Source organism: Nematostella vectensis, chromosome 3 (genome assembly GCF_932526225.1).
Source record: "Nematostella vectensis chromosome 3, jaNemVect1.1, whole genome shotgun sequence".
NCBI lineage: Eukaryota > Metazoa > Cnidaria > Anthozoa > Actiniaria > Edwardsiidae > Nematostella > Nematostella vectensis.
This window is the reverse complement of record NC_064036.1, coordinates 17587341-17614271: the sequence shown is the minus strand read 5'-3', so window position 1 is coordinate 17614271 and position 26931 is coordinate 17587341. Positions and strand designations below refer to the sequence as shown.

The 26931-nt window shown below is 39.7% G+C and overlaps 3 protein-coding genes and 1 long non-coding RNA gene across 9 annotated transcripts in view; 2 read left to right on the top strand and 2 right to left on the bottom strand.

Annotated features, from left to right (window-relative positions):
• Positions 1-562: 562 nt before the first annotated feature.
• On the top strand, positions 563-2620 carry LOC5506538 (glycine-rich RNA-binding protein 7). Its single transcript, XM_032374949.2, has 4 exons — positions 563-732; positions 1153-1259; positions 1412-1666; positions 2326-2620. Exons 1-3 carry the CDS (start codon positions 639-641, stop codon positions 1664-1666), a joined length of 456 nt encoding a protein of 151 aa, XP_032230840.1. The 5' UTR covers positions 563-638; the 3' UTR covers positions 2326-2620.
• Positions 2621-4366: 1746 nt separating this feature from the next.
• Positions 4367-26931, bottom strand: part of LOC5506544 (gamma-aminobutyric acid type B receptor subunit 2-like) — a 48127-nt gene continuing 25562 nt past the window's right edge. For all 5 annotated transcript variants that reach the window (XM_048724793.1, XM_048724790.1, XM_048724794.1 and 2 more), the window contains 10 exons: positions 10762-10825; positions 10601-10684; positions 9650-9800; positions 8988-9117; positions 8567-8674; positions 7457-7579; positions 7016-7182; positions 6246-6405; positions 5550-5711; positions 4367-4998 (listed from right to left, as the gene is read on the bottom strand). In XM_048724793.1, the coding sequence (XP_048580750.1) occupies positions 4801-4998; positions 5550-5711; positions 6246-6405; positions 7016-7182; positions 7457-7579; positions 8567-8674; positions 8988-9117; positions 9650-9800; positions 10601-10684; positions 10762-10825 (1347 nt within the window). In that variant the 3' untranslated portion in view covers positions 4367-4800. The remainder of the gene's footprint in view (positions 4999-5549; positions 5712-6245; positions 6406-7015; positions 7183-7456; positions 7580-8566; positions 8675-8987; positions 9118-9649; positions 9801-10600; positions 10685-10761; positions 10826-26931) is intronic.
• On the bottom strand, positions 12171-16163 carry LOC116614199. 2 transcript variants are annotated; one of them, XR_004294414.2, is made up of 5 exons: positions 15550-16163; positions 14912-14972; positions 14254-14473; positions 13025-13090; positions 12171-12530 (listed from the first exon to the last, which is right to left on the bottom strand). It is a non-coding gene; the product is annotated as an uncharacterized LOC116614199 (long non-coding RNA). The 2 variants fall into 2 exon arrangements; XR_004294413.2 differs by having other exon boundaries at positions 14912-16163.
• On the top strand, positions 20593-22667 carry LOC116614197 (glycine-rich RNA-binding protein blt801). The gene is made up of 4 exons (XM_032374944.2): positions 20593-20764; positions 21200-21306; positions 21459-21713; positions 22374-22667. The coding sequence occupies exons 1-3, from the start codon at positions 20671-20673 to the stop codon at positions 21711-21713; spliced, it is 456 nt and encodes a 151-aa protein (XP_032230835.1). The 5' UTR covers positions 20593-20670; the 3' UTR covers positions 22374-22667.

The window sequence follows — 26931 nt, the reverse complement described above, 5'->3', positions numbered from 1 at the left end:
GTATCTATTTGTGACTTGATCTGTGTTTGCTTGTCTCTATTTGTAGTTCGGAATTTTGTGTCTTTTTTGGTATGTTTTTAAATTTAAGCATTTGTTTACAAATTGGTCAGAAATCAAGGTTGATATTTTGACAAAAGAGTCAATTCTATTACATTGCTTGGATGCGCTTTTAAAGGTAGTCTATGCCTTGGAGGAATCTATGAGTATCCGGGTCTGGTGATGTTTAGTTTGCACTTCTGACGTTTTGGAGTCGGGCCTATATTTTACAGGCGTCTCAGGACGTTATGGCAATGAAAGACTCAATAGAACATATCGCATTGGCTTCCCCGATTCAGCCAATGGAAATAGACGCTTTTTTCACACTTGCTAGTTTTCAAGGATGACAAAATGGAGGCTGAAAAAGAGGCTGTTTAAGTTTGTCTCCCTAAAGTGTGTATCAAACTAGAGGGTTGTCCAATACATTTTTGGGGAAGTTTTCAAGTCTGTTTGTTCTTGGACGAGCAGGCCTGAGTATTAGCACCCCTGTCGCAGCTGCCGGGCGCCCCCATATATTGAGTAAGAGCATCTTTTCGTTCTCTCTCGCTCTAGCCTTCACCGTACTCATTTGTTTGCTAAAATACTCTAACTTTGATCTCGAAATGGCCGAATACAAATGCTACATCGGAAATCTTTCTTACAGTGTCGACGAGCAAGCCCTAGAGGAAAAGTTCCATGGTTATAACGTTGTAGATGGTGAGTAAAGACGGAAGAAATGCGATTTAGTGCTCTACATCTTACGCCTCTGGAGAATGCCTCGTGTCATGTCAATCGTGCAGTTGGGCATTTTTTTTCATGAAAAGACAATCGTAGATCGAATTTATTCAAATATTCACCACAGCATCAGGATCATTCCCTTTAAAGTTCCCTGTTTCTTTTCATTTACCCGTCGACTAAGTTTTGATCTTACAGTGTTTACAACACAAAGATTTCTGCAAAGCGTCTTTTAAGTCAGCCACTTAAAAAAAAAAAAACGAATACGATGTCGATTCACGTCCCCACAAATGTGGAAGACAGCCAACGTCAAGTGCCTCGTTGCCTCAATCCCATTGTGCTTTGTTGAGAGTGAAGCCGATGTGTTATTTTTAAGAAATGGCTCTAAATTCCTTCTTTCAGTCAAAGTAATAACAGACAGGGAGACCGGGAGACCTAGAGGATTCGGATTTGTCACATTTGGAAGCGAAGACGAGATGGACAAAGCCATTGATAAATTTGACGGAGAGGTCAGGGCACTATGTGCATGTCTGTGAAATACAAACCGTATCCCTTGCTGTAGATGTGGTGTGTGCCCAGTTTATGACAGCTATTTTTATTTACATCTATTTTTAATTACTTTATTAGCATTTTATACTGAAATATCCTATTATTGTTTTAGGATTTAGATGGACGTCCCATGAAAGTAAACAAGGCACAACCCCGTGGTGAGCGTGGAGGAGGAGGAAGCCAGGGAGGTGGCTACAGAAGTGGTGGTGGCGGCTATGGTGGCAGCAGCAGAGGGGGTTACGGTGGTGGCCGTGGAGGAGGTGGATATGGTGGCGGCCGTGGTGGTGGTGGTAGCTATGGCGGTGGCAGACGCGACTATGGAGGTGGTAGCAAGGGTGGTGGCTATGACAGGAATTCATATTACTAGGTATGGTAATGTATACAATTCCCTGTTTTTTTCAGATATAATTCCTCTACTCTCATCAAATGTAAATGGTTGCAAATATATATATTTATAAAATTGTGAAAGCTGCAGTGGTCGCTGACAGAGACACCCAAACTTGTTTGGTTGATGGCTTTGTCACCCACAATTCACTCCATTTGTTACCTTTCATTTGAATAACTCCCATCTTATATTCTTCCTGACTATATTTTTGTAAATTATTTATATTATTTGGTCTAATAAATAAAGTTTCTTTCTTGCAGTGACTGTGTTTATGTGTCTTTCATTCTTTTAGTAAATCCAATTGCATAGAAATTCACCGGAAAGTTTATTTTTAACTGGCCTAGACATATCTCTGAATAGACGTAGCTACCTGGCATCATTTTTTAGGTCAAGGGAAACTTGTCATTCGTCAATTTGAATCATCTGTTGTTCTCAGTCAGTGATCTAGGCCTGCATGTGAAGGGATGTCACATACACCCCACATTTCAAACTCCAAACTTTTATCTGGTGAATTGACTTGCCTTGGTTTCACTCAAACAATGAACTCTGAATATTGGCCACAATGCCGAGACGACAAAAAGACACTAGATCACAGTTGTATGTTCTTCCTAACACCAGACCCTTCTTATTTATTTGCAAAGGACGTGACTCATATTCACATGGCTACTGCACTGGTTACCGTCCCTTGCTTGATACCTGATCCCAAAGAAACAAACCTGTGTGATACTGAGCCAGTGAATTGAGCCCTACCCAACCGTACACATGTTCCCAGGATACAGACAAAGGCTCATGCAGGCTCCTGAAGGCATATAGCCCTCAGGGGATATAGTTAAAATGTCCAGCTGACTTTTGTTTTGAATATGGCTTTGATAATTTTGACAATTTATAGCTAAAACGTTACATTCGTGATTAATACCATTAAAAATACCACTTGTACTCGTTTGTCTCTTGTTAAGCGCAGGTATGCACATATGATTGATATGTATTCAAGGTTGATTTGTTAATTCATCAAGAAGCCTCCTGATTCATTACTGTCTAGTTTTTTAATTTTCCCCATTTTTTTTCAAGCATTTGCAAAAGTTGCTGATTATGAGTAGTCTTAAAAGTTTTTTTATGACAAACTTTGGGATTCCTTTTCCTTTTTTTTTTTTTTTGCTTGGCATGGTAACTTATTCCCTCTATGAGTGCATTGGTAAAGTCGATGTTGTTTTTTTTCGTTTTTAGAATTTTTTTTTTGTTGTTGTTACATTAAAAACAGGTTTGGTTCTCCTTTAAACCTCAGAACTTTTGTTCAACAAGGAAATTTAGCGTGATTTGGACAGTCAATAGGTGTATAATGGGCCACACAGATGTAAGCGCCTCTTCTTTAAATAAGAACTCCACTAATACATTTTAATGTATTAGATAGTATTAGATATGTGCCCCCTCCCACTTATTAGCCAAGATGCAATGGAATGGTTTAAAAGAAAGATGTAAGGAATGGTTTAAAAGCTTCAACTAATAAATTTTAACTTCCAAAGCTTTTAACTATTTTGTTTAAGTCTTACAGGGAAACGTTTCATACAGTATGGAAACATTGTGAGGGGAGGATACTTTCTTGCCCTTCTGTCTGCCTCCCGATCTATTATTTTTTTCTTGAACCTTATTTTCCCGGCAATCTTCTCTCTACAGTGCATCCCAATTATACAATTGAAATAGAACTGAAAGCAGTGAAAACCAGGAGCACAGGTCTAGATAGCAATGATATCACGGGAAAACATGACTTAATGTTTCCAATAAGCTCATTTCACATCAAATAAGGCGTAAAATTCCCCTAATTACTAAGTGTGTAATATCAAACAAAATATCAAATGCGATGTTATATGTGTTTTGAAAAGTAAAACTTAGACCGGAATATTAAGGAAATTATGGCCATTGTAAGAAATTGTATCTTCTTTCTTCATCTCTTCGAAGTGCGCATATTCAGGGTTTTTCCGTCATGTCGATAGCACTAGTCCAGGTAGTACTGATGGTTTCCAAGAAGCAAACTAGTCCAAGTGGAGCTAAAGACATCCAAGTAGCACATTGTCTAGGTCTTACTGAAGGTTGTAGCTAGAATTTTTTGTTTGCGGAGGGGCCAACTTCGGGGTCGTCCCCTGTAATAGCTTGGGGGGGGGGGGGGGGTGGGGGCATATGTTCTTTGTAAGAATTCTGTTTAATCTGCTAATGAAAATGCCAGCTATGTCTGGTACTGCCGGAATTATATGAGTTATAGTAGTCCAGGTATTAATGATGATGTCCCAGTATTTGACTGGACTAACCTAACAATTAGAAGACTAGTCAAATCGAAGACTAGCTAAAACTAGTACAACCTGAGGACATTCCTCATAGAAAGGTGGTAACGCTGTTTCTTTTGATCTCAAAGAGCGTAGTATTGAAGTTTCTATGCCTGTGCTGATGGTGACCGGGGACCCAAACTAGGCTAGGTAATTCTGGCTTCCACAAAACACACCTGTTCTCATTGATCATATATACAAGAACTATATTATCAGCGGTAGTAGGGTATGTATGGAATTAGCCTGGTTTTTGCGCTGGAATACATTATCTTACGTTCAGTTCCGACGGCCAATCATTGACGGTTATTCTGTTCCGACGGCCGTCGCATATATCGCAGCGGAGAGGAAAAAAATTATACACGATCGATTTGTGTTTATATGTATTTATATGTATTCACAAATAACTCTTAATAATTACAACACATATTTTCTTTTTTTTATCCTTTTTGCTGCGAAAGGTACGAAATATTTGCTGCAGGGAAAGGAACGTATGCTGAAAGATCGGAAATGGGAAAGCGTCATAAGGCGCTTTTTTGTCTAGTATGCTACTCTCTTGTTGCCTCTAGGTGCTCTTCTTCATTGTTTTTTCTAGTTCTACTTGCTATCGTTTATGTTTCCTCCACGAGCTCTTCACAGTAACGTCCATGTTGCAAACTGTTGCCATCTTTTTAGTATCGTCCGTGTTGCCTCTGTGAGTCTGTAAGGACTCTTCTTAGTATCGTCCATGTTGCAAACTGTTGCCATCTTTTTAGTATCGTCCATGTTGCCTCCTTGTTGCCTCTTAGCTCTTATTTGGATTGTCTATGTACCTCTAGTGGAGCGTCTCTCTGTATTGTTTAGCTCCTCCGCATTTTGCTCACTGTTCTGGCCACATGTTTCCGCGATGGCGGTAGCGACGCTATCTTCGCCTGTTGTTTCGCTCGTGCTCGCAATAGATGCAGACGGCCCCTCTTCGTAATGCCGCAAGCGCTGTCTTAGAGTCTCGACCTCTGTTTCACTCTAGAAAAAGTTATCTTTTAAGAGATTGACTGGAATTCCGAACAGCACGCGGCAAAAAAAAAATGAATCGATATTGTGCATGCAACGCCGTGAAAAGTCATACTGGAATGCTTAGGGTTGAAATTAATTTGCTGTAGAATGTTTTCAAGAGTTAATTTGAACAGCTTCCTACGATGATTTTTAACGAAAACATCACATTTGACTCCGTTTAACCTCTAAACTATAGGATTCAAACTTCGTTCGTGGTCGTTTTATCTGCAATTGACAGAAATCGATCGACGGACTGCTGTATTTTGTAAACTGAAATTTGTAACAGAATAAAACTAAAAGCTGAAAACTTTCTTATAAAATATTTGTAGTGCGAAGGGTTGCTCTGTTGCAGCATGCTGCTTTTTGGCCCTCGACTATGCTCGTCCGCACATGAGGTAATCATTTCAACCTAAATAAGCCTGACTAAAAAAAAAATAATGGCAGTTTTCCATGAACGAAACTTAATCATTTATTGCGGTCGCGCAAGATGGCTTTATCCTAGAAAACGGCTGATAGCTGACCTTAGATAGCTTTGCCTTGAAGTCTGCGAGCTGTCGGTTGAGCTCGTCTATCGTCCCCATCGTATTCATCGTCTCCTGGAGGTTGGCGCGCGCCAGGGAATTAGACGTGAACACATTCTCAGGTTGCCCTCCCACCGCCATCATCCGACGCATCTCTATCACCTGTATCAGCAGAGATGGGTAGTGAGATGGTGCAAAGGAGTCCAAGTTTCCTTCTTCTACTCATGCTCTTCCGTTAACACCAGCATCGAAACAAGTAAGAAAGCGAATACCAAACTGCGAGACGAAACATACGAGCGTTCGACGAACAGACCAGAGGCTACTGTCAAAATCCTGGGCGCGACGGACCACTGGAACCCAGGGCACGGTGGTTTTAACTGGCCGTTTTCCAGGTTACAGGGGCCTGTTCCGTTTGAAGGCGATATTTGTATGTGGTAGAAGAATTGGGCCGTATGGGGGGGAGGCTAGGGGAACTACTATCAAAAGCCGATTTAAAAAAATGTTAAAGAAATGATCACTTGTGTTTTGCCCCCACCACCACCATAATATTTTCTTTATGTTTCTGTTTCGTCCCCTCACCCCCTCCCCAAAAATGAATGAATGAATGAATGAATAAAAATAAATAAATAAATAAATAAATAAATAAATAAATAAATAAATAAATAAATAAATAAATAATCATTTTAGACTAATCACCTTTGGAATGAAAACGAGGCAGAGTGTGATTGACGTGCAGAAGATGATAGAGATGGCCACGATGGCGTAACATGCGTCCGGATGATCTCTCATCACCAAAGACATAGGCACGCCGATCACACACAGGACGAACACGTTATAGACCGACATGCCGATATACCTACAAGGCAGACAGTCATTCGTCAAAACAAGACACATAGGAACACCGATAACATACAGGACGAACACGATATAGACCGATATGACGATATACCTACAAGGCAGACAGTCATTCGTCATGACATGACACATAGAAACACCGATCACCCACAGGACGAACACGTTATAGACCGACATGACGGTATACCTACAAGGCAGACAGTCATTCGTCATGACATGACACATGGGAACACCGATCACCCACAGGACGAACACGTTATAGACCGACATGCCGATATACCTACAAGGTAGACAGTCACTTGTCATGACAAGACACACAGGGACAACGATCACACACAGGACGGAAACGTTATAGACCGACATGCCGATATACCTACAAGGCAGACAAGGCAGCAAAAAATTATGTACCTCGGTTTTTCATCCCGTTAAAACGACTCGCTGAAACTAACAGTGCGGTATAAAACGAGAAGGGGGCAATATTGTCACCCCTAAAAATCACCACCCAGAACAAAACGTTCGACACAAAACGATTTAGTAAGCGAGGGGACCGCGTGCCTACTATCTTTACGTACTAAAAAGTAGAAATTATGGTTGATCCTTTATTAACGTACTTTGAGTCATTAAGTGCGGCGATAGTAACCCGCCGGGTCTCCCACGCCAGGAACGCCCCGAAAAGCAGAAGCAGGCCCTTGTAGCCACAGAGCACACCGAGCCAGCGGTAGGTGTCAGCAGACTCGCAGTGTCGCACCTGGACTACCACCACGACGTCCTCCAAGTCCTGGCGCAGACGATGATAATAATTGGAATAGTATTCTTTATACTCGATTAAAACACACTAAAATTTCAACTCCCGACATTTAACAGTATACACCTATTTCGAATGAAATGGTTTCTCTGATTCAACAATTATGGTTTTTATTTATCTTCTACGTGAACATTTTTAGAGGGTTACTTCCACGTTAGACGATCACGATATAACAAAAAAAACACATTGCAATATTTAGCGTTAAATATTTTGTACACGTCGACATACTCCTATTTCAAGGCGGTACCTGAGTAGTTGATTGACGCAAGACACTCGTGAGCGGATCTAGAATCTGCCAGACACTCAGATACACCACATCCACGAAGACAATCGCCATAACAATGATGAACAAGTGACGGTCTTTTACCACCTGTAAGACAAGTAATAAAAAGTGTAGGGTTCTAAACAAAATCACACACAAAAAAAACACTCGGCAAAAACACGACAAACACTCGGCAAAAACCACGACAGACACTCGGCAAAAACACGACAAGCATTTGGCAAAAACCACGACAGACACTCGGCAAAAACACAACAAACATTTGTCAAAAACACGACAAACACTCGGGAAAAACACGACAAACACTCGGCAAAAACACGACAAACTCTCGGGAAAAACCACGACAGACACTCGGCAAAAACACGACAAACATTTGGCAAAAACACGACAAACTCCCGGGAAAAACACGTCAAACACTAGGCACAAACACGACAAACACTCGGGAAAAACAAGACAAACACTCGGGGAAAACACGACAAACACTCGGCAAAAACACGACAAACACGTGGCAAAAACACGACAAACAATCGTCAAAAATACGACAAACACTCGGCAAAAATATACGACAAACACTCGGGAAAAACACGGCAAACACTCGGCAAAAATACAACAAACACTCGGGAAAAATACGACCAAAACTCGGCAAAAAAAACAAAAAAACAAGACAAACACTTGGCAAAAAACACGACAAACAATCGGCAAAAAAAAACACGACAAACACTCGGCAAAAACATGACAAACTCTCGGCAAAAAACACGACAAACAATTGACAAAATCACGACAAACAATCGGCAAAAAAACACGACAATAACTTGGCAAAAAAAAAAACACGAAAAAAAAAAACACTCGGTACAACACACGGTACAACACACGGCACAAAACACGACAAACACTCGATTAAAACACGACAAATACTCGGCAAAAAAACACATCACACAAACTCGGTACAAAACAAATCACACAAACTCGGTACAACACACACCACACAAACTCGGTACAAAACACGGTACAAAACAAATCACACAAACTCGGTACAACACACACCACACAAACTCGGTACAAAACACGGCACGTTACCTTGCGTCTTAGCTTTCGGTTGGTGAAGATTGTGTGCACCCGCCAGGTTTTGGAGAACATGGAGCCGTACGCGAGGGAAAAGCCCAGGGAGAGCATCCATGTCCGACTCTGAAAGGGTAATACAGTGTCTTTCGGATTAGAGCTGTATTCTAGTCAACATTATACTGCTCTCCGGCACAGATTAGTTTTCTCCTTCTTTGTAAAAAGTAGAAAAAGAAAGACAGAAAAATGAAAGAAAGAAATAAAAACAAGAAGAAATATCTAGAAATAAAATAGACATGATTCGAAAGAAAAACAATTAAAGAGACAAACAAACAAGGAGAATAAAAAGAAGAAAAACAAGGGAAGACGAAATAGAGAAAGAAATGCGAAGAAATAAAAGAAATATATGAAAGGAAAAAAAAATAGGAAAAGAGCCTACCGCACAGGCGATATCGTGACCCCTTGTGAGCAGCCCGCCATCCAAGCCAAACAGCAGAACAGACACGTAATTGAGCACGCAGCCGAAGATCATGGCGTTGTTGAGGTTTGGACTCGACATCTTAATGAACCTGTTAAAAAAAGACCGCATTTACAAATAATAATGTTGGAAAATATCTCAAACAAGATAGAAAGGAGAACCTAAGGCGTGAAGTACACAAGAATAAATGCACCAAATTAGTCTCGCTCTGGATAAGTTCTGAATAGCGAATAAATATTATTTCTCTAGACGAAACCAGTTCTGTCAATCGCAAGGCACAGAAAACAGCTCTCTAGCACTTTTGAGAATGCGTTGCCTCATGGACACAGGGCGATGTGGAGAAGCGAACGTACGCCGCGCGCGCTTCCTGTGTCCCTGATCTCCGCGTTGCCCTGGGTCCCCGAGGATCGGGTTACTCAGCTCTGAAGCGTCAACCTCTGATGCCATGCGCCGTCCATGCGTCGCCCCGGTCATACCAACAACGTAAATAACAGTTTAGTGATGATTCTTCCATTAAGAACTTCCACAAGAAATTTAAAAAGTGAAAATTCGGTGTTAACAGGTCTTTGGTGGATTGATAAGTCTTTCACCCTTTATTCTCAGCCTTTGTCTGAACTGTTTACCTGATGGCTTTATATTTGGTGTTGAACCAAAGGAAGAAGAGCGATGCACAGATACATGCAAGCGATATGACGCTCATGAAGACGAACAGAACGACGGAGACGGACTGCAGCTGGTAAGCACGTCTGATGCGGTCCGACGGAGGAGATCCACCTAACGATAGAGATGATATAAATTAATGGATAATTATTTTTGAGCGAACATCAGTATTACATCACTATCATAAATATCTTTATTGTTATTATCATCAAGTCATTATCATCAACATAATAATCAACATTTGGACAATTATCAGCAATAGCAGAAGCTGATACTAATAAGATGCAGTAGATGGCAATGCAGTTAACCCCTACTAGCGGACACTTGTTAGTGGCAGCTCTTCTTGAGCCCGGCACACACGGTGAAGAAAATTTCACGCGTGCACTTTGCTCGCTGCCTCGCGAGGCCAAAAAACTCACAGTTCAAGCAGGAGAGAAGTTTACCTCAGTTGCTCGCGAGACGTAATTTTGTTCGATATACGGCCGCTCACTGTGAGCTGGCCTCGCGAGGCAGCGAGCAAAGTGCACGCGTGAATTTTCTTCACCGTGTGTGCCGGGCTCAAGAAGAGCTGCCACTAACAAGTGTCCGCTAGTAGGGGTTTACTGCATTGCCATCATTACGGACACTTTTTGGAATTCTGTTTTGACTTTTCCTATAACAAGCGGAGCAACTTCAAAATTCCTAACTAAATGGGACTTCACACCTCGATTTCGAAGAACGAGTCAGTACAATAAAAAGCCAATACAAGGAAAAACCGAATAATTGGACGGGTATTCTGGAGTTCAGCCTGACACACACTGTATCTATAACATTCTCGTAAGAGGAGTGCTACAAACCGGAACCTTTTTCGGTTGTCGGTATGTCTCGACACAACCCTCATAAAGGACACAGGTGGTATCACTGGGAATATTCACCTGGCCAGATGATAGTGTTGTACCCTGTCCAGTTAATGGTCCCAAGATAGCTCTGGTACAAGGCAACTGGAACCTTTTTTCCGTCTGAGAAGAAAACATCGAAGTCAACATTTATCAAGAGCACGAAGAACACCAAGTGTTAAGGGTTTTGAAGACCCTACCAATCAGTTGAAAGATGTTTGTGTCGCCGATACGATCCCCAGTGCTCGTGAACGCCACCGGGCCCTGTCCAAATACCAAGGCAAAGTATGGTTAGTATTAAAGATGCACTTGTGGGAATGTAGCAAGAACACATCTTCAAGCTCACAGATTTAACATTTAAATCACTCCATGCAAATGAGCCCTACAACATCTCGTAGCAGGATGTGACAAATAAATGATTGAAGTGCCATTGTCAGTCCCACCTTTGTTTTTGTTTTCATTGGACATTAGAAATGGCGTAATGTGTTAAAATCTCGAAATTACCATCAAAAAACAAAGTTTAATATTCCATTTACAAAATCAAGAGACCATGATGTGAGAGAACGAATCCCCCATATTAGGGTATGTTCCGTTGACGTCGTCCGTGAAAGCTTTTTTTAAAACAAGCAGTTATTTTTAGATACGCCTCTGATTAGCTAGCGCCCACGTATCCTAGCAACACGGACATGACGGAAAAACCTTGCGCATGCGCACTAAGAAGAGATTTCAAATGAAATCCAATATGGCTGCCGAAGTGTGTTTGTTGACGTGCATTTGAACAATCGATTTGCTGCATTATTTCAATAAAGAACGATTCAAACTGTTGTACTGGTACTCTGTAGCACGGGGATCTGAGGGTGTGAATAAACCTTGTTTTAGATTACTACAACAAACTAAACAAAGGCGTTATTTTGGCCCGAATCACGAGTCTAACTGACAACACTTACCCACCGACCTTGTTCAAGAAAATACTTCAAATAAGCTCCCTTCAAATCAAATAAGGCGGAGAATTCCCCCAGCAATCAGCGAGCAACAGCAAACAAAATATAAACTTTTTTTAAATTGATGCGACTTTTTGCAAAGTGTAAGCAAAGTCTAGCTTTCGTCCCGACTCTCTTAAATGGCGCGACAATGAAGGTCACACGCGCGCTGCGCTATTTTCCCGCGAATTATTGAAATTACTTCCCTGCAGTCGCGGGTACCCGGGTGTCGTTTTGTCTAGACAATTTTAATAGCTGTAATGTCTTCAGAAAAATTGTGCGTCTTCTCATCCCGTACAAGAAATGGAGTGAAGTGCTCGGGAAAGTTATGCGAGCCAAATGAATTTGAAGCGAGGCGATGTGGAATATCGTCGGAAACTAAAAAAATTGTTTGTTTTTACCATTTACAAAAAAAGTCGAGGGAAGCGCAGAAAACATGTTGCTACCCGTTAAAAGAACGTGCCTGAAATGGAAGTTTTATGCGGTGCCCTAAACGCTTCTGTGGACTGTTTGATGGGATGCGTGGAGAAGGCAATGAAGGCGGTGCATTTATCTGTACTCTACACCTGGGGGAAGCAGATCAAAATCAAAAAGTCATGGAGCACCCCCTCTACACACCACTACACTAAGAAAGGTAACACATTTATTGAGAGAGATAGCAAAAAAATATATATATATATCAATGAAGCGAAATAACACTGATTAATACAAATACATATTTTCTAATTATTCTAATTTATTTAAATAGTTTCTTACTAAACAGTGTCATAAAATTTCTAGAGCAAAAAAAATAAAGATATCAAGGCAAGACTGGTTAGGGGATAAATTACACATCATTGTTGCAGAAGAAAAAAAAAATTTTTTTTTAGGGATTATGTCACAGCCAAATACAGCTATTTTCAAATGATCCAACACTTTAAATATTATAAAATATCCTTGATGTTTGCAGAGGGTTCACACCCAAGTTCCAGGCCCAGAGGTTTTGTAGCCTGAGGATAAAGAGGAAAAAATAGAGCAGTTAAAGCAAGGTAGATTAGGGGGAAGGGTATGAATTAAAAGCCAATAAAATCTCTTTACACTATTCTTATTATCAATACAACTTTCCAGGCCCAGATGAATCAAGGGATGAAGGGTATCAATTAATAGCCAATAAAATATCTTAACAACATTTCAATTATCATTCTAGACAAGTCTTTTCAAGATCTAACGCAAGACTTCTCAAAGGCTCTGATGAGCTACTACAGTGAAGACAAGCCACCACTGTATGACCCAGATGAGATGAGAGCCTTTTCTGAATTGTGTGCCCCTGGAATATTTTGCATGATTTTGGGGTAAATGAAGACAAAATGTCCATCATATTGAAATAACAAATGCAAGATCAAATATAAAAAAATTAGAAATATAAACAATTTATATTATTGATACAGCCAAGGTGATAACATACTTTCGACAGTATGCCACTAGCTACCTGAGCAGCAGTTACCTTACACTCTGTCCCCCAGCTTACCAAGACTTCAACATGGACAATGCAGATGAGTGTGTGGGACATCTACGGTAAAAAAAATCTAATAAACATTGTGTATATGACTAACATTTTAAAATATTTATGTGGAATACTTTTAATTTTGATAGTCTATCTAGCCTGCAAAAGGCTGTAAATGCAAATGTTTATAGCTAAAAATGTTTTTCAGGTGCAATACAAGTCCAGCCCGGCGTGAGCGCGACACACTTACAACAGTGACCTTAGTGGATGAGGAGGAGAGATCACTGAAAGGGCTGAAGTGTTATCGCGAGGCATGGCACCACATGGTTGAGGAGTCCCCACCCCTAGAAGCATATCTCAAAGAGAACATTGTAGTGACGACAGGTGAATGGCGCACCTTCTATTTCCAGAAGAAAATGATAGCAAAGGTTCTAATACGATAAAATCTTGCAATGTTATTTTTAAATTCTGGTTTTAACAGTTTTACTTAGGTCCTTTCTGTTTTTTTTATTATATAAATTTTCAGTGGCAACCAGAAATTCACCCGAAGTATCAACTCTCCCTGGTACCATGGCAAGGGCCCTTTCACATGTCATACAATGCCCAACAGAATGTTACTGCGATTTACCGTTTTATTTTTTCGAGCCTCTTTATAGATTTATTTTTGGAGCAAAAAAGGTTTTGCCTAAGAAACCAAAGCCATATAGGGTAAGCACCCTCATCACTTCTTGTTTTGAAGAATGGCTCCTAATCAGAGAAGCCATACTTAAGCAATTTGGCCCATCATATAAGGCAACCGAGTATAGGGCATTGTTCCATGTTTTGGATGAAATAGTACCACTGGTTTTCTTTTTTTACCCTGTTGTCTTCCGAAAGGGAAATATTAAAGAGTATGAGGAGGCCTTAATAAGAATTTCTATCATGTTTATCATGCATTGCCGGCAGCATTATGATAAAGTTACACTCTCGCAAATAAGTGACATGTCACACCACAAAGAGCACCTGGTCTGTTTACGACAGACAGAAGAAGTTCTTAACTCCCTGACTGAGAAGAAAGTAGAGATCTTCCATTCTGTACTAAGAAGGTATCTGTATAATTAACACTTATAAACAACTGTGGTTGTCTTTCCCTTTTAAACATATCTAACAAAATGGTTTAGGTGTTCATTTACACCTAAAATGCAGTATCAGATATTATTCTAATCAATAAATATATCATTTATACTCACATTGAGATTGAGCCTTGGTTTTCTGCTACTCAAGTAAGCAATGTTGCCAAGGTGCTAAACGCAACCAGATTTGAAACCACTTTCCAGCAGTCATTCGTCCCAATCATACAGCACCGGCCAGGCCGCAGAAACTACACAGTCCTTTGTGGTAAAGCCGCAGAGTTTATAATAGACAGGTTTGCTGACATCTGGAAAACAGCCGAGAGCGCATGCAAACTCCCTAAGGGAAGAAAGAAGTTCCAGGTAATCTTGCATGTTAACATTTTTTTAAAATTTAAAATAATACTATGATCACCTCAGATTCTTTTGTTTTCTTAGGAAAGCGGAGTTCCCTTCAAAACAATAGATGGTTCAAAATTTCCTACATTCATTAATGATGAGGAAAATTTAGAACTTTGCCTTTTTCTAAATTTTCTTAAATCATCCTCGGTTGCAGGGGAATTTAATAACGAAATCCCCCCTGTGTCATCAATATAACTAAATCCTTTTTTCCTTGTCCTCTAACAGCCTTACTATCTGCCCACATTTGATGCAACAATAGACCAGAGAAGTCTTCAGCTAGGCTATGCATGGGAGAATGAGGAGCCTGACCCAACCAATCAGTGTGATGAAGTTACCTGCAGAGCTACAGCACAACCAAGCTAACCAGGGTGCTTACCTGTGGTCATTCCTTCCACGATCAATGCCATGATGGTAGCTGCAGGATTTGTGTTTCTCATCTGTTAGATAAAATAGAGAAACTAGGGTCAACTTTAAATAAAGGGTTGCTGAACGAGGCTGCAGATGATATACATGAGGAGGAGGAAGTGGATGATGACAACGATGACTGTGATGATGACAACGATGATGGAGAGCAATCATATACTTCAAATGACATTAAGTCAAAACTGAGAGCCCGATTTCTGGCAAGAATAACAGAAGAGTAAATTGTAGATAGACGGGATTGAACAACTATGTTCCTTTGCTTGAATTTTTCTTCGTGACACAAAAAATAGGGAACGGAAAGTTGTAAATTTAAATTAATACATCAGCAAACTGCTGTAATAGTTCTAAAGAGTATTATTGTATAATAGATGAGAGTTTAATATATATAAGTCACAATTGTACAAAGTTCGCAAAATGTGAAATAATTTCAAGTCCATGTGTGTGGGCAGTCTGAATAGGGAGTAAATATCGAGGCCGCCATATTTTTTGTGTATTTGAATTTCACGAAACACAGAGGGAAGGGAATTGGTATACGATAGCAAACAACTAATACAAGGAAAAAAGGGCGACTGATAGTATACTATAACCTACCTGCATTTTCGCATGCAACACGCATCGTTGCTTCAACCAAAACTTCGTGCCATAGTTGTGGTTCACTGAACTCAAATTGTAAGTATTGCGTCCGCTCTTGTACTATACCACAGTGGTAATTATCATTTCCAGCATCGCTTGACCTCCGAATCCTCCAATAAAAAAGCTTAAAATGGCTGTCCAGGAATAGCACACCCGAAACAATGTGCTTTTTTTTTTCTCGCATGGCGAATTTCTCCGATCTGGCCTTGAAATTTACCTTCTCGCAATCTCTTTTACCTTTTTAAGTAAATGTTCACCAAACAAATCCTAAATCTCAAAGGTATACATTTCTCTTTAACAGTATTAGGCGAAATACTCAAAGAAAAAGAACTTTGAACGGAGAAAATCTTACTAGTCCAGGGGCTCGTTTCTCAAAACACCCGACAATTCTCGGGCCCGAAAACGATTGATTCCTTAAATTTGAAAAGCTGGCTAATTTCTATAAAATTTATGGTATCTAAATGTGTTGCAATATCGTCAAATATCGCATTTTACCACAAAGATTCATGTAAAGGATGATTCCCTTAATAGATTTATATATTTTGATTTTTCCCGAACTTCTCGGGCCTGAAATTCACATGGCTTAAATATTAAGAAAGTTCTCGGGACTTCGCAGTCACCCGAGACTTTTCGGGTAACTTTCTGGCTTCACAAAACTTCGAAAATAGCCCTATTGAGCGAAATCATTTGGAATATGAACCAAAAGGAAGTTCAAACTGTTCTAAAACATGAAAGCGGTTCTCAAAAAGTAAAACATGCGAAATTTTGGGCAAAACTGCAAAATAAAGTTTTCGGGCCCGAGAATTCTCGGATGTTTCGAGAAACGGGCGCCAGACCTGGGACTCTCTTTGCACGCGAGCCGGAATGTCGAGTCCCAGGTCTGGACTAGAGTCTTACGCGCGATCACATCCTGAGTGATGTGAACCGGCTGTTATGGAAATCTTTTTGACTGAAAATACCTTTCTTTTTAAATATAATGATCTTTCATACAATAGGCTTTCTCCAATCAACCGTTTCTCGGACATTTAAGGCATTGAAATGCATAGAGTGCGTGATTTTAGGTAGCCTGAGTATCAGGCGATTTTTATTTTTATTTTTCTATCGCCGGCGCGATAGAAATATAGGAGGACCTGATACTCATGTTATATTTTAGGCGCAGGGATCAACTTTCCCAGTAAAAGTTTTCACAGCGCTGATTCGCAAATTAAAACAACAATTTGCGAATCATTCCCTTCCAATTCCATTTTAAATGAAAAAGATACATCCAAAACTTAATACCATTATATTCACACCGATATTGTGGTTATTAAGACAGGTATTTTACAAATAAAAGCTTGAAAGTCTTTAGAATGAAGTAAATCTTATTCCAGTGACAAGGGTTTCTTGAGTGACATGATTTTTGAACGTTTGCGTGAAGAATTGAAGTTCATTCATCTAAAAATATCGTAAATCAAAGAAAAATAAAGGCCTTCTTGTATTAAAATACATAACATAGACTCTGATAATGCCTAGGTATTCTAACTTACAGAATTGCAGAGAAAAAGAAGAATTTTTAGGACGTCAGCCCGATGAATCTTGGATGAACTCCAAATTCGCCATCTCCCCGACAACTTCCCGTTCAATTATTTATATAACATTTAGATAACTTAACAGATACCTGGACACCATCCTACGAGTAGAGCATTGCGATCATGGAGCTACGAGGAGCAGCGAAAAAGATTAAAAATACAGGTAGCGAACGAAGTAAAGAAGTGCAGAGGGAAAAAGTTTGTTTATGAAAATGAACTAGCTTGCGAGGTGCCCATAACCAAATATGGCGAAACGAACCATACATGGATGCTATGATTGACAAGCTCGTGCAATCTAAAAATAGCTTTCACGGACGACATCATGGGCCACCGGGACTTTGAAGTGTGACCAGCCTGCTTTGCGCGGTTGCAATAGTAAGTGCGCATGCGCATAAAAAACAAGACCAAGATGGCGGTCATTAATCGCAAGGACAATATTGGCAGTTTTATTGGAAGGAAAAGCATCTTCAAATATAACGAAGCTCCTTAAGGTAGGTTAGGATGTATCGTTTATTGCTTGTTTCTACCAGCTTAAGATTTTCTTTGATTACTACTGAATAGGAACAAAAATGACAGTTAAGCTATTACCTGCTAGAACCGAGCAGACTGAAACCCCGATTGATTAGCTTCTTATTAGGGAGAGAAATACAACAAATATAAATTATATACAGAAGTGAGGTATATTTTCTTGAGTCTCATTATCTTGGAACTAAGCCTACAGCATGAAAGTAACTTTAATTAATTATTAGTATGCACAGATTTCTAATTTGATTTTATTGTGGGTGGTTAGTAGACTGTTTTGATAGAACCTTTGCATTATCGAGTCGCCTTATCATTTCTGTTTTCCATTTTATTCTACAAAATATTTTTGGGTCACACATGTTTACTGCCACACTGATGAATTGCTTAATTTGAGGAATCAAATGTTTACCACAAAAGTAATACATGTAGGTCTTTCAAGTGAGAGTTTTGTTAAATTCACTCTGACATTGATATAACTGTCTATAACTACAATTTCTTTAATTTCTTAGCAATCATAATTACAGATATTGAATAGATGTATACAATACAATACAGGTAATAGAACATGTATAGACCATATGCACACAAATATTCCAGATAAGTTTGTTACATGTGAGAAAAACATCTTTCTCTGATCACAAACCTATTTTTCTTAGTTGTCAATCATCAGAATGACATATCTTATATATTTAAATTAATAGAGTAGTAAAATTTGTATCTGTGTTTCCATCCTGAACTGCCAATTTGGGTACTACTAGTTTCCATAGTATGAAATTAAATCAAACAGTTATTTAGAGCCAATGTTGTAGTTCCCCGAGCATATTAGTAAAGATAGGTATCCTTAAGTTGTATTTTTTGTGCATTTTTGTTCCAATGTTCCCTCTTTTCATTCAGGCATTAAAGAGGTGACGCCCTTAATGGAAGTTTCAATTATTATAGTCTTCGAAGGACAAGAGGAGCTATTAAAGAAATGAACTGCTTATGGAAATGTTGGGAACAGAGAATACATATAAAAAAGACAGGCCAGGGATCGGACTGGGTGACCCCAGCTGTTTATGATGCATTTGAAGCATATTTAACCACTAATACACTACATGGTCAATACAAAGTGAAAATGCTGTTTTGTGACAAACTGAACACGAACAACTGAACATTGTTGTTTATGATAAATTTGATCCCCTCCATTGATCCCCAACATTGTGCATACAAAGACACAAATTCCAAATCAAATAGAGATGGCTAATTGAGCATGCAGTATCTGATGATGTTGCCCAGCATTGCATAGAAAAAGCCACAAATACTACATGGATAGCTAACAGTACCAGACCTGTAACAGCACTGTTTTATTTTGATGCTGCCAGACTTTGAAAAAGAACCTTTCTTCCAATACAGTTAATATTTCTGTTTCTAGATAGATTATATCAACTGCCTATATTGAACACAAGTAAAAAATTGAAGAAAAGCAAAGCCCTTTCCACAAAACCTTAAATATATCGAGTAATTAAATAGTGAAAAGATAAAATAAAAAATATTGCTGTGATAAAACTTAAGTATCTTTACTCTTCATTCGTTAATAAGTTCACGTATCTCACACTATGCAGTGCAGCTGCCTATTTTTTGTTATTGTTTATTGTTTCCGGTGCTTCATGTAGTGAAAAACATTCTCCTGATGATCAGTTTCTAATGCTCGATTCTTGAGTGACATTGATAAAACTTGGAAGAGAAGGGAACCTTGCCGAAAATATATTTGATACACACATGCACATTTGATGGAACAATAACAGACAGACATTTTTTTCTAAGGAAGAGAGACTGTTTTAAAGTAATGCCTCTAAGTAGCTATTGCTACCGTTTTTATTTTCAACTTTTATGGGTTAACAAGAAAATTATTGAATAGATGTACAATAGATACAAGGACATTACATAAACTTGAGAATAGAGAAGTGACCATAAGAGCTAAGCTAGAAATCGGGTCTACTCATCACTGACCTGTAGTGACAAATATTACAACGACAGCACTCGTACCGGACCGGTAAGCTAGTAGGTATATAGTAACGCGGAATCCCTCAACTGCTCAAACGTTAGAAATACCGCTTATTGTGAATAAATACAAATCACAAAGCAATGAGAGTTTGTGACCTTTATTCTAGGATATAAGACAATTATAGGACAATTTCAGGATGTGATCAATCGTAAAAATATTCGAGCTAGTTACTGGGATTGACTAAGACTGACTGTGAGGTTGGTAAGCCTGTGCGGGGATTCGTTCTCTTACATCATGGTCTCTTGATAAAATTTAATAGAACATACCGCATTGGCTTCCCCGATTCAGCCAATGGAAATAAGTGCTTTTTTCACACTTGCTAGTTTTCAAGGATGACAACATGGACGCTGACACTGATGCTGTTTGAGTTTCTCTCCCGAAAGTGTGTATCAACTCGAAACTGCGCTTTTTGCATGCTAAATGCCTAAACTTCATTATCATGGCCACGGAAGCGCACGTTGTACTATTACAGCAGGGATATTATTAGTGGGCAATTATAGCCTGAATGTTCGGCGCGTCCGCCTCGCCCATCCTCTCTCCCCTCTCCCCATCTGATACACTTTTATAGCAAGATTCGTGTTCTCCATTGTTAAAATAAGCCAATCAGAGCAAGGTGTATTTTCAAATGTATTTTGAAATGCAAGGGATGCGGAAAAATTATAATATGGATGATAAAGTGAAGGCGTAGAAAGGTCAATCACCGTACCATATGGAGTCAAGCCTTGCGAGCAAGACGACGCACAAAATTCGCGAGGGTTGTCCAACACATTTTTGGGGAAGTTTTCAAGTCTGTTTGTTCTTGGACGAGCGGGCCTGAGTATGAGCACCCCTGTTGTAGCTGCCGGGCGCCCCCATATATTGAGTAAGAGCATCTTTTCGTTCTCTCTCGCTCTAGCCTTCACCGTACTCAGTTGTTTGCTAAAATACTCTCACTTTGATCTCGAAATGGCCGAACACAGATGCTACATCGGAAATCTTTCTTACAGTGTCGACGAGCAAGCCCTAGAGGAAAAGTTCCATGATTGTAACGTTGTAGATGGTGAGTAAAGACGGAAGAAATGCGATTTAGTGCTCGACATCTTACGCCTCTGGAGAATGCCTCGTGTCATGTCAATCGTGCAGTTGGGCATTTTTTTTCATGAAAAGACAATCGTAGATCGAATTTATTCAAATATTAACCAAAGCATCAAGATCATTCCCTTTAAAGTTTCGTGTTTCTTTTCATTTACCCGTCGAATAAGGTTTGATCTTACAGTGTTTACAACACAAAGATTTCTGCAAAGCGTCTTTTAAAGCGTCTAAAGCGTCTTAAAAAAAAAAAAAAAAAAAAAACGAATACGATGTCGATTCACGTCCCCACAAATGTGGAAGACAGCCAACGTCAAGTGCCTTGTTTCCTCAATCCCATTGTGCTTTGTTGCGAGTGAAGCCGATGTGTTATTTGTGTGAAATGGCTCTTAACTCCTTCTTTCAGTCAGAGTAATAACAGACAGGGAGACCGGGAGACCTAGAGGATTCGGATTTGTCACATTTGGAAGCGAAGAAGACGCGGATAAAGCCATTAAAGAATTTGACGGACAGGTCAGGGCACTATGTGCATGTCTGTGAAATACAAACCGTATCCCTCGCTCTAGATGTGGTGTGTGCCCAGTTTACGACAGCTATTTTTATTCACAGCTATTTTTAATCACTTTATTAGCATTTCACACTGAAATACCCTATTATTGTTTTAGGATTTAGATGGACGTCCCATGAAAGTAAACAAGGCACAAAACCGTAATGAGCGTGGAGGAGGAGGAAGCCAAGGAGGTGGCTACAGAAGTGGTGGTGGCGGCTATGGTGGCAGCAGCAGAGGGGGCTACGGTGGTGGCCGTGGAGGAGGTGGATATGGTGGCGGCCGTGGTGGTGGTGGTGGCTATGGCGGTGGCAGACGCGACTATGGAGGTGGTAGCAAGGGTGGTGGCTATGACAGGAATTCATATTACTAGGTATGGTAATGTATACAATTCCCTGTTTTTTTAGATACAAATCCTCTACTCTCATCAAATGTAAATGGTTGCAAATATATATGTTTATAAAATTGTGAAAGCTGCAGTGGTCGCTGACAGAGACACCCAAACTTGTTTGGTTGATGGCTTTGTCACCCACAATTCACTCCATTTGTTACCTTTCATTTGAATAACTCCCATCTTATATTCTTCCTGACTATATTTTTGTAAATTATTTATATTATTTGGTCTAATAAATAAAGTTTCTTTCTTGCAGTGACTGTATTTATGTGTCTTTCATTCTTTTAGTAAATCCAATTGCATAGAAATTCACCGGAAAGTTTATTTTTAACTGGCCTAGACATATCTCTGAATAGACGTAGCTACCTGGCATCATTTTTGAGGTCAAGGGAAACATGTCATTCATCATTTTGAATCATCTGTTGTTCTCAGTCAGTGATCTAGGCCTGCATGTGAAGGGATGTCACATACACCCAACATTTCAAACTGCAAACTTTTATCTGGTGAATTGACTTGCCTTGGTTTCACTCAAACAATGAACTCTGAATATTGGCCACAATGCAGAGATGACAAAAAGACACTATAGATCACAGTTGTATGTTCTTCCTAACACCAGACCCTTCTTTTTTATTTGCAAAGGATGTGACTCATATTCACATGGCTACTGCACTGGTTACCGTCCCTTGCTTGATACCTGATCCCAGAGATACAAACCTGTGTGATACTGAGCCAGTGAATTGAGCCTACCCAACCGTACACATGTTCCCAGGATACAGACAAAGTCTCATGCAGGCTCCTGAAGGCATATAGCCCTCAGGGGATATAGTTAAAATGTCCAGCTGACTTTTGTTTTGAATATGGCTTTGATAATTTTGACAATTTATAGCTAAAAAGTTACATTCGTGATTAATACCATTAAAAATACCACTTCTACTCGTTTGTCTCTTGTAAAGAGCAGGTATGCACATATGATTTGATATGTATTCAAGGTTGATTTGTTACTTCATCAAGAACTCTTCTTCATCAAGAAGCCTCCTGATTCATTACTGTCTAGTTTTTTAATTTTCCCCATTTTTTTTTTCAAGCATTTGCAAAAGCTGTTGATTATGAGTAGTCTTAAAAGTTTTTTTATGACAAACTTTGGGATTCCTTTTTCTTTCATTTTTTTTTTGCTTGGCATGGTAACTTATTCCCTCTATGAGTGCATTGGTAAAGTCGTTTTTTTTTTTGTTTACATTAAAAACAGGTTTGGTTCTCCTTTAAACCTCAGAACTTTTGTTCAACAAGGGAATTTAGCGTGATTTGGACAGTCAATAGGTGTATAATGGGCCACACAGATGTAAGCGCCTCTTCTTTAAATAAGAACTTCACTAATACATTTTAATGTATTAGATAGTATTAGATATGTGCCCCCTCCCACTTATTAGCCAAGATGTAAGGGAATGGTTTAAAAGCTTCAACTAATAAATTTTAACTTCCAAAGCTTTTAACTATTTTGTTTAAGTCTTACTGGGAAACGTTTCATACAGTATGGAAACATTGTGAGGGGAGGATGTTTTCTTGCCCGTCTGTCTGCCTCCCGATCTTTTTTTTGTTTTCTTGAACCTTATTTTCCCGGCAATCTTCTCTCTACAGTGCATCCCAATTATACAATTGAAATAGAACTGAAAGCAGTGAAAACCAGTAGCACAGGTCTAGATAGTACTGATATGACGGGAAAACATGACTTGATGTTTCCAATAAGCTCATTTCACATCAAATAAGGCGGAAAATTCCCCTAATTACTAAGTGAGTAATATCAAACAAAATATCAAATGCGATATGTGTTTTGAAAAGTGAAACTTAGACCGGAATAAAATGAAATTATGGCCGTTGTAAGAAATTGTATCTTCTTTCTCCATCTCTTCGAAGGGCGAATATTCAGGGTTTTTCCATGTCGATAGCACTAGTCCAGGTAGTACTAATGGTTTCCAAGAAGCAAACTAGTCCAAGTAGAGCTAAAGACATCCAAGTAGCACATTGTCTAGGTCTTACTGAAGGTTGTAGCTAGAATTTTTTGTTTGCGGAGGGGCCAACTTCGGGGTCGTCCCCTGTAATAGCTTGGGGGGGGGGGGGGGGGCATATGTTCTTTGTAAGAATTCTGTTTAATCTGCTAATGAGAATGCCAGCTATGTCTGGTACTGCCGGAATTATATGATAATGAGTTATAGTACAGGGTTCGTACAAGTCCTTGAAAACCTTGAAATTGCTTGAATTTTAAAATTTGAGATTCAAGGTCTGGAAAGTGCTCGAATTCTTATTATCAGTCCTTGAAAAATATTTGATTAAAGAAACAAAAGTAAATCTTATTGGAGTGAAGATTAATAGCAAATTGTAGCCAAATATATGGTTTGCGAGCTGTTTCTTTGTATAATTATTGACAAGATAAATCATGTAAAATCCATGTCCAGAAACAGGATCAGCATAGATCATACGCAGAGCAGATTGTACAGTGAAAGGAAGTGTGTTTCGCCATGTTCTAGCTGTTGCTGATGACGACGGTGGGCTGAAAGCATGTGAAGATAGGAGATTGTGATCTCCTGGTGCTCCAGTACACGGAATTTGTGGAGTAAGCTGAGCAAGCCAAGAAGACGATCTTCTTGAATTTTAACTACAAGAGAGGTGGTTCCTTGGATACATCTCGATTTGTTTTTGCGCTCGCCTCCAGGAACCGTGCGGCTTAGAATACAATATGGCGCCCGATCATCGAACGGGGAGGGTTTTCCGCGATGATAACACGGAAACCATCCTCGGATAACACCGAGTACCGCCTGCAAGCAGGCTAGAATTTTAGAGATTCGACTTCTCGTTCTGGTTCTTAAGAAAAGCAAGATCTCGTTTTCTCTGATTTTCGAAAAAGGCCTTCTTGTCCTCCCGGAACTATTTCTCGGATTGACCATTCGCCACAAGCTGGACAGGCTGGGTGCGTACTTCTTCTTCCATATAACCCCATCTCCTTCTATGCGAAGATTCTTATGAGGTATCATAATTTCAACAAAAACGATAATAACAAAAATATAATAAGTAAAGTTACATAAGTCAATGCAATAATAGTTCGCTTGCTTTCTCAAAAGCGTTAAGACTGGCCGCCCTTGCAGTTAGTTCCGGTAGACAGTTCCAATCCCTGATAATCCGCGGGAAGAACAATTTTTTTTGTGATAGTTGGTTCTTGAAGGTGGCACTTTGTAGCTTTGGCTATTCATATGCCTGCTTATTCTGTACATCGGCGGGACTGTTGGCAGGCCATCAGTGACAACAAGGCCATGGTGTATCTTGTAGAACATCAGGAGCCTTGCTCTCTTCGGATTTCTAGTGAGGACCAACCCAGATAATTGAGCATCTCACTCACACTTGCTGTTCTGTCGTAGCGATGAAGCGCAAACCTTGCTGCGCGATCTCTATTCTAATGTTTGTCTTTGTGAATGGGTCCCATACAGTACACACATACTCCCGGTATTGACGCACTACAGCGAGGTAAGCAGACGTCTTTTGCTTGGGGGAGCCTATTCTCAGGTTACGCCGAAGGAAACCGAGGGTGCTGCTTGCTTTGTTGCAGATGTTGTTTATATGCTTATCCATCTCAAGTCTGATGTTAGGGTGATCCCAAGATATTTTGCCGAGTCGACAGCACACATGGTTTTGCCGTGAAAAGTATTGTGTGTAGGTTTTTGCTAGCTGGGTGAAACTCCATGCTCCATTGTTTCTCCCACATGGCTAATTTGTCTAGGTCCTGTTGCAAAGTGAAGGCATCCTCGGTAGACTTGATGGTTAAATATACGATGGTATCATCTGCAAAGAGTCTCACGGAGGAAGTCAGATTGTCTGGGAGATCGCTAATGTAATAGAGGACATGGGCCCAATACAGATACTTCGGGTACCCCAGAGAGGACGTCTACAATTTCAGATTATTCCCCGTCAAACACCACCTTCTGCTTCCTTGTAGATGGGAAGGACTTAGTCCACTGATTGGTTTTAACACAAACGCCATAGTGCTTTAACTTTGATACAAGGAGTCGGTGATTTCCCTTGTCAAATGCTTTACTGAAATCCATCACCAAAACGTCGATCTGATACCTTCAGGCATATTGTCCACCAACGAGTGTATAAAACCAGGAAGCTGTGTTTCGCATGATCGTAGTGCTCTAAATCCATGCTGCTGTCTCTCCTACAGTGCTTTATAAAGGACCAGAAACGCTTCATCCCCTAGAATTCACCTTCTGAATTATGAGTTGTTGTTATACGTGTGCCCAATATTATTTCCTTGATTCTGACTGGATTCTTCTTACAGCATCTAGCCTGGAAGAGTTGTATTTGTATCTGTTGACACTCTCTCATGGTCAGGCAAGAGTCGAAAAAGACTTCTCTGTAAATATCAGTTGAAAACCTTAATAAAGAAACTTATAAAGTCGTTCACAATCGTGGGCTTGCTGATCTAGATATAAGTAAGGCGCTGCTAGATGCGGCAAGTCAAGGGAGGAAACATTAGATCCAATGTCATGAAGAGAAGGGCCAAGGAGAAGATTGTTGTAAGCTGTAAGCGAAAATGCCAAGAAGAGCTAGAGAACAAGTGAAACTGTTCAAAGGGCACAACTAGGCCTTCTCACTAAGTCAATTGCACTGCGAATCTGTGCTAAAGGAAAAGCAAAAGGCTTTGAAAAAAGTAAGTTTTGAAAATTTACCCAAAGTGGAAAATCTGTAGGCGAACGTTTGCTTGAAATCACTGTTTAATAACAGTCTATTTTCGTATTGAAAATAAACAATGTACAATTGATAAAAGCTTTGGTAAGACTTGGAAAAGTATATTTGCCCTCTATTGTCTCTATGAATTTATCGTTTCACTAGTCCTTGAATTTCTACAAAAAGTCATTGAAAAAGTCCTTAAAAGTCCTTGAATTTCATTTGTGGAAAATTGTACGAACCCTGTAGTAGTCCAGGTATTACTGATGATGTCCCAGTATTTGACTGGACTAACCTAACAATTAGAAGACTAGCCAAATCGAAGACTAGCTAAAACAAGTACAACCTGAGGACATTCTTCATAGAGAGGTGGTAACGCTGTTTCTTTTGATCTCAAAGAGCGTAGTATTGAAGTTTCTATGCCAGTGCTGATGGTGACCGGGCACCCAAACTAGGCTAGGTAATTCTGGCTTCCACAAAA

Excerpts from the sequence above, each read along its gene's own strand:
- LOC5506538 (XM_032374949.2), top strand. The coding sequence starts at position 639 with ATGGCCGAATACAAATGCTACATCGGAAATCTTTCTTACAGTGTCGAC. Across the intron at positions 733-1,152 it reads TGGTTATAACGTTGTAGATG|TCAAAGTAATAACAGACAGG; the intron begins GTGAGTAAAGAC and ends TCCTTCTTTCAG. Across the intron at positions 1,260-1,411 it reads TTGATAAATTTGACGGAGAG|GATTTAGATGGACGTCCCAT; the intron begins GTCAGGGCACTA and ends TTATTGTTTTAG.
- LOC116614197 (XM_032374944.2), top strand. The coding sequence starts at position 20,671 with ATGGCCGAACACAGATGCTACATCGGAAATCTTTCTTACAGTGTCGAC. Across the intron at positions 20,765-21,199 it reads TGATTGTAACGTTGTAGATG|TCAGAGTAATAACAGACAGG; the intron begins GTGAGTAAAGAC and ends TCCTTCTTTCAG. Across the intron at positions 21,307-21,458 it reads TTAAAGAATTTGACGGACAG|GATTTAGATGGACGTCCCAT; the intron begins GTCAGGGCACTA and ends TTATTGTTTTAG.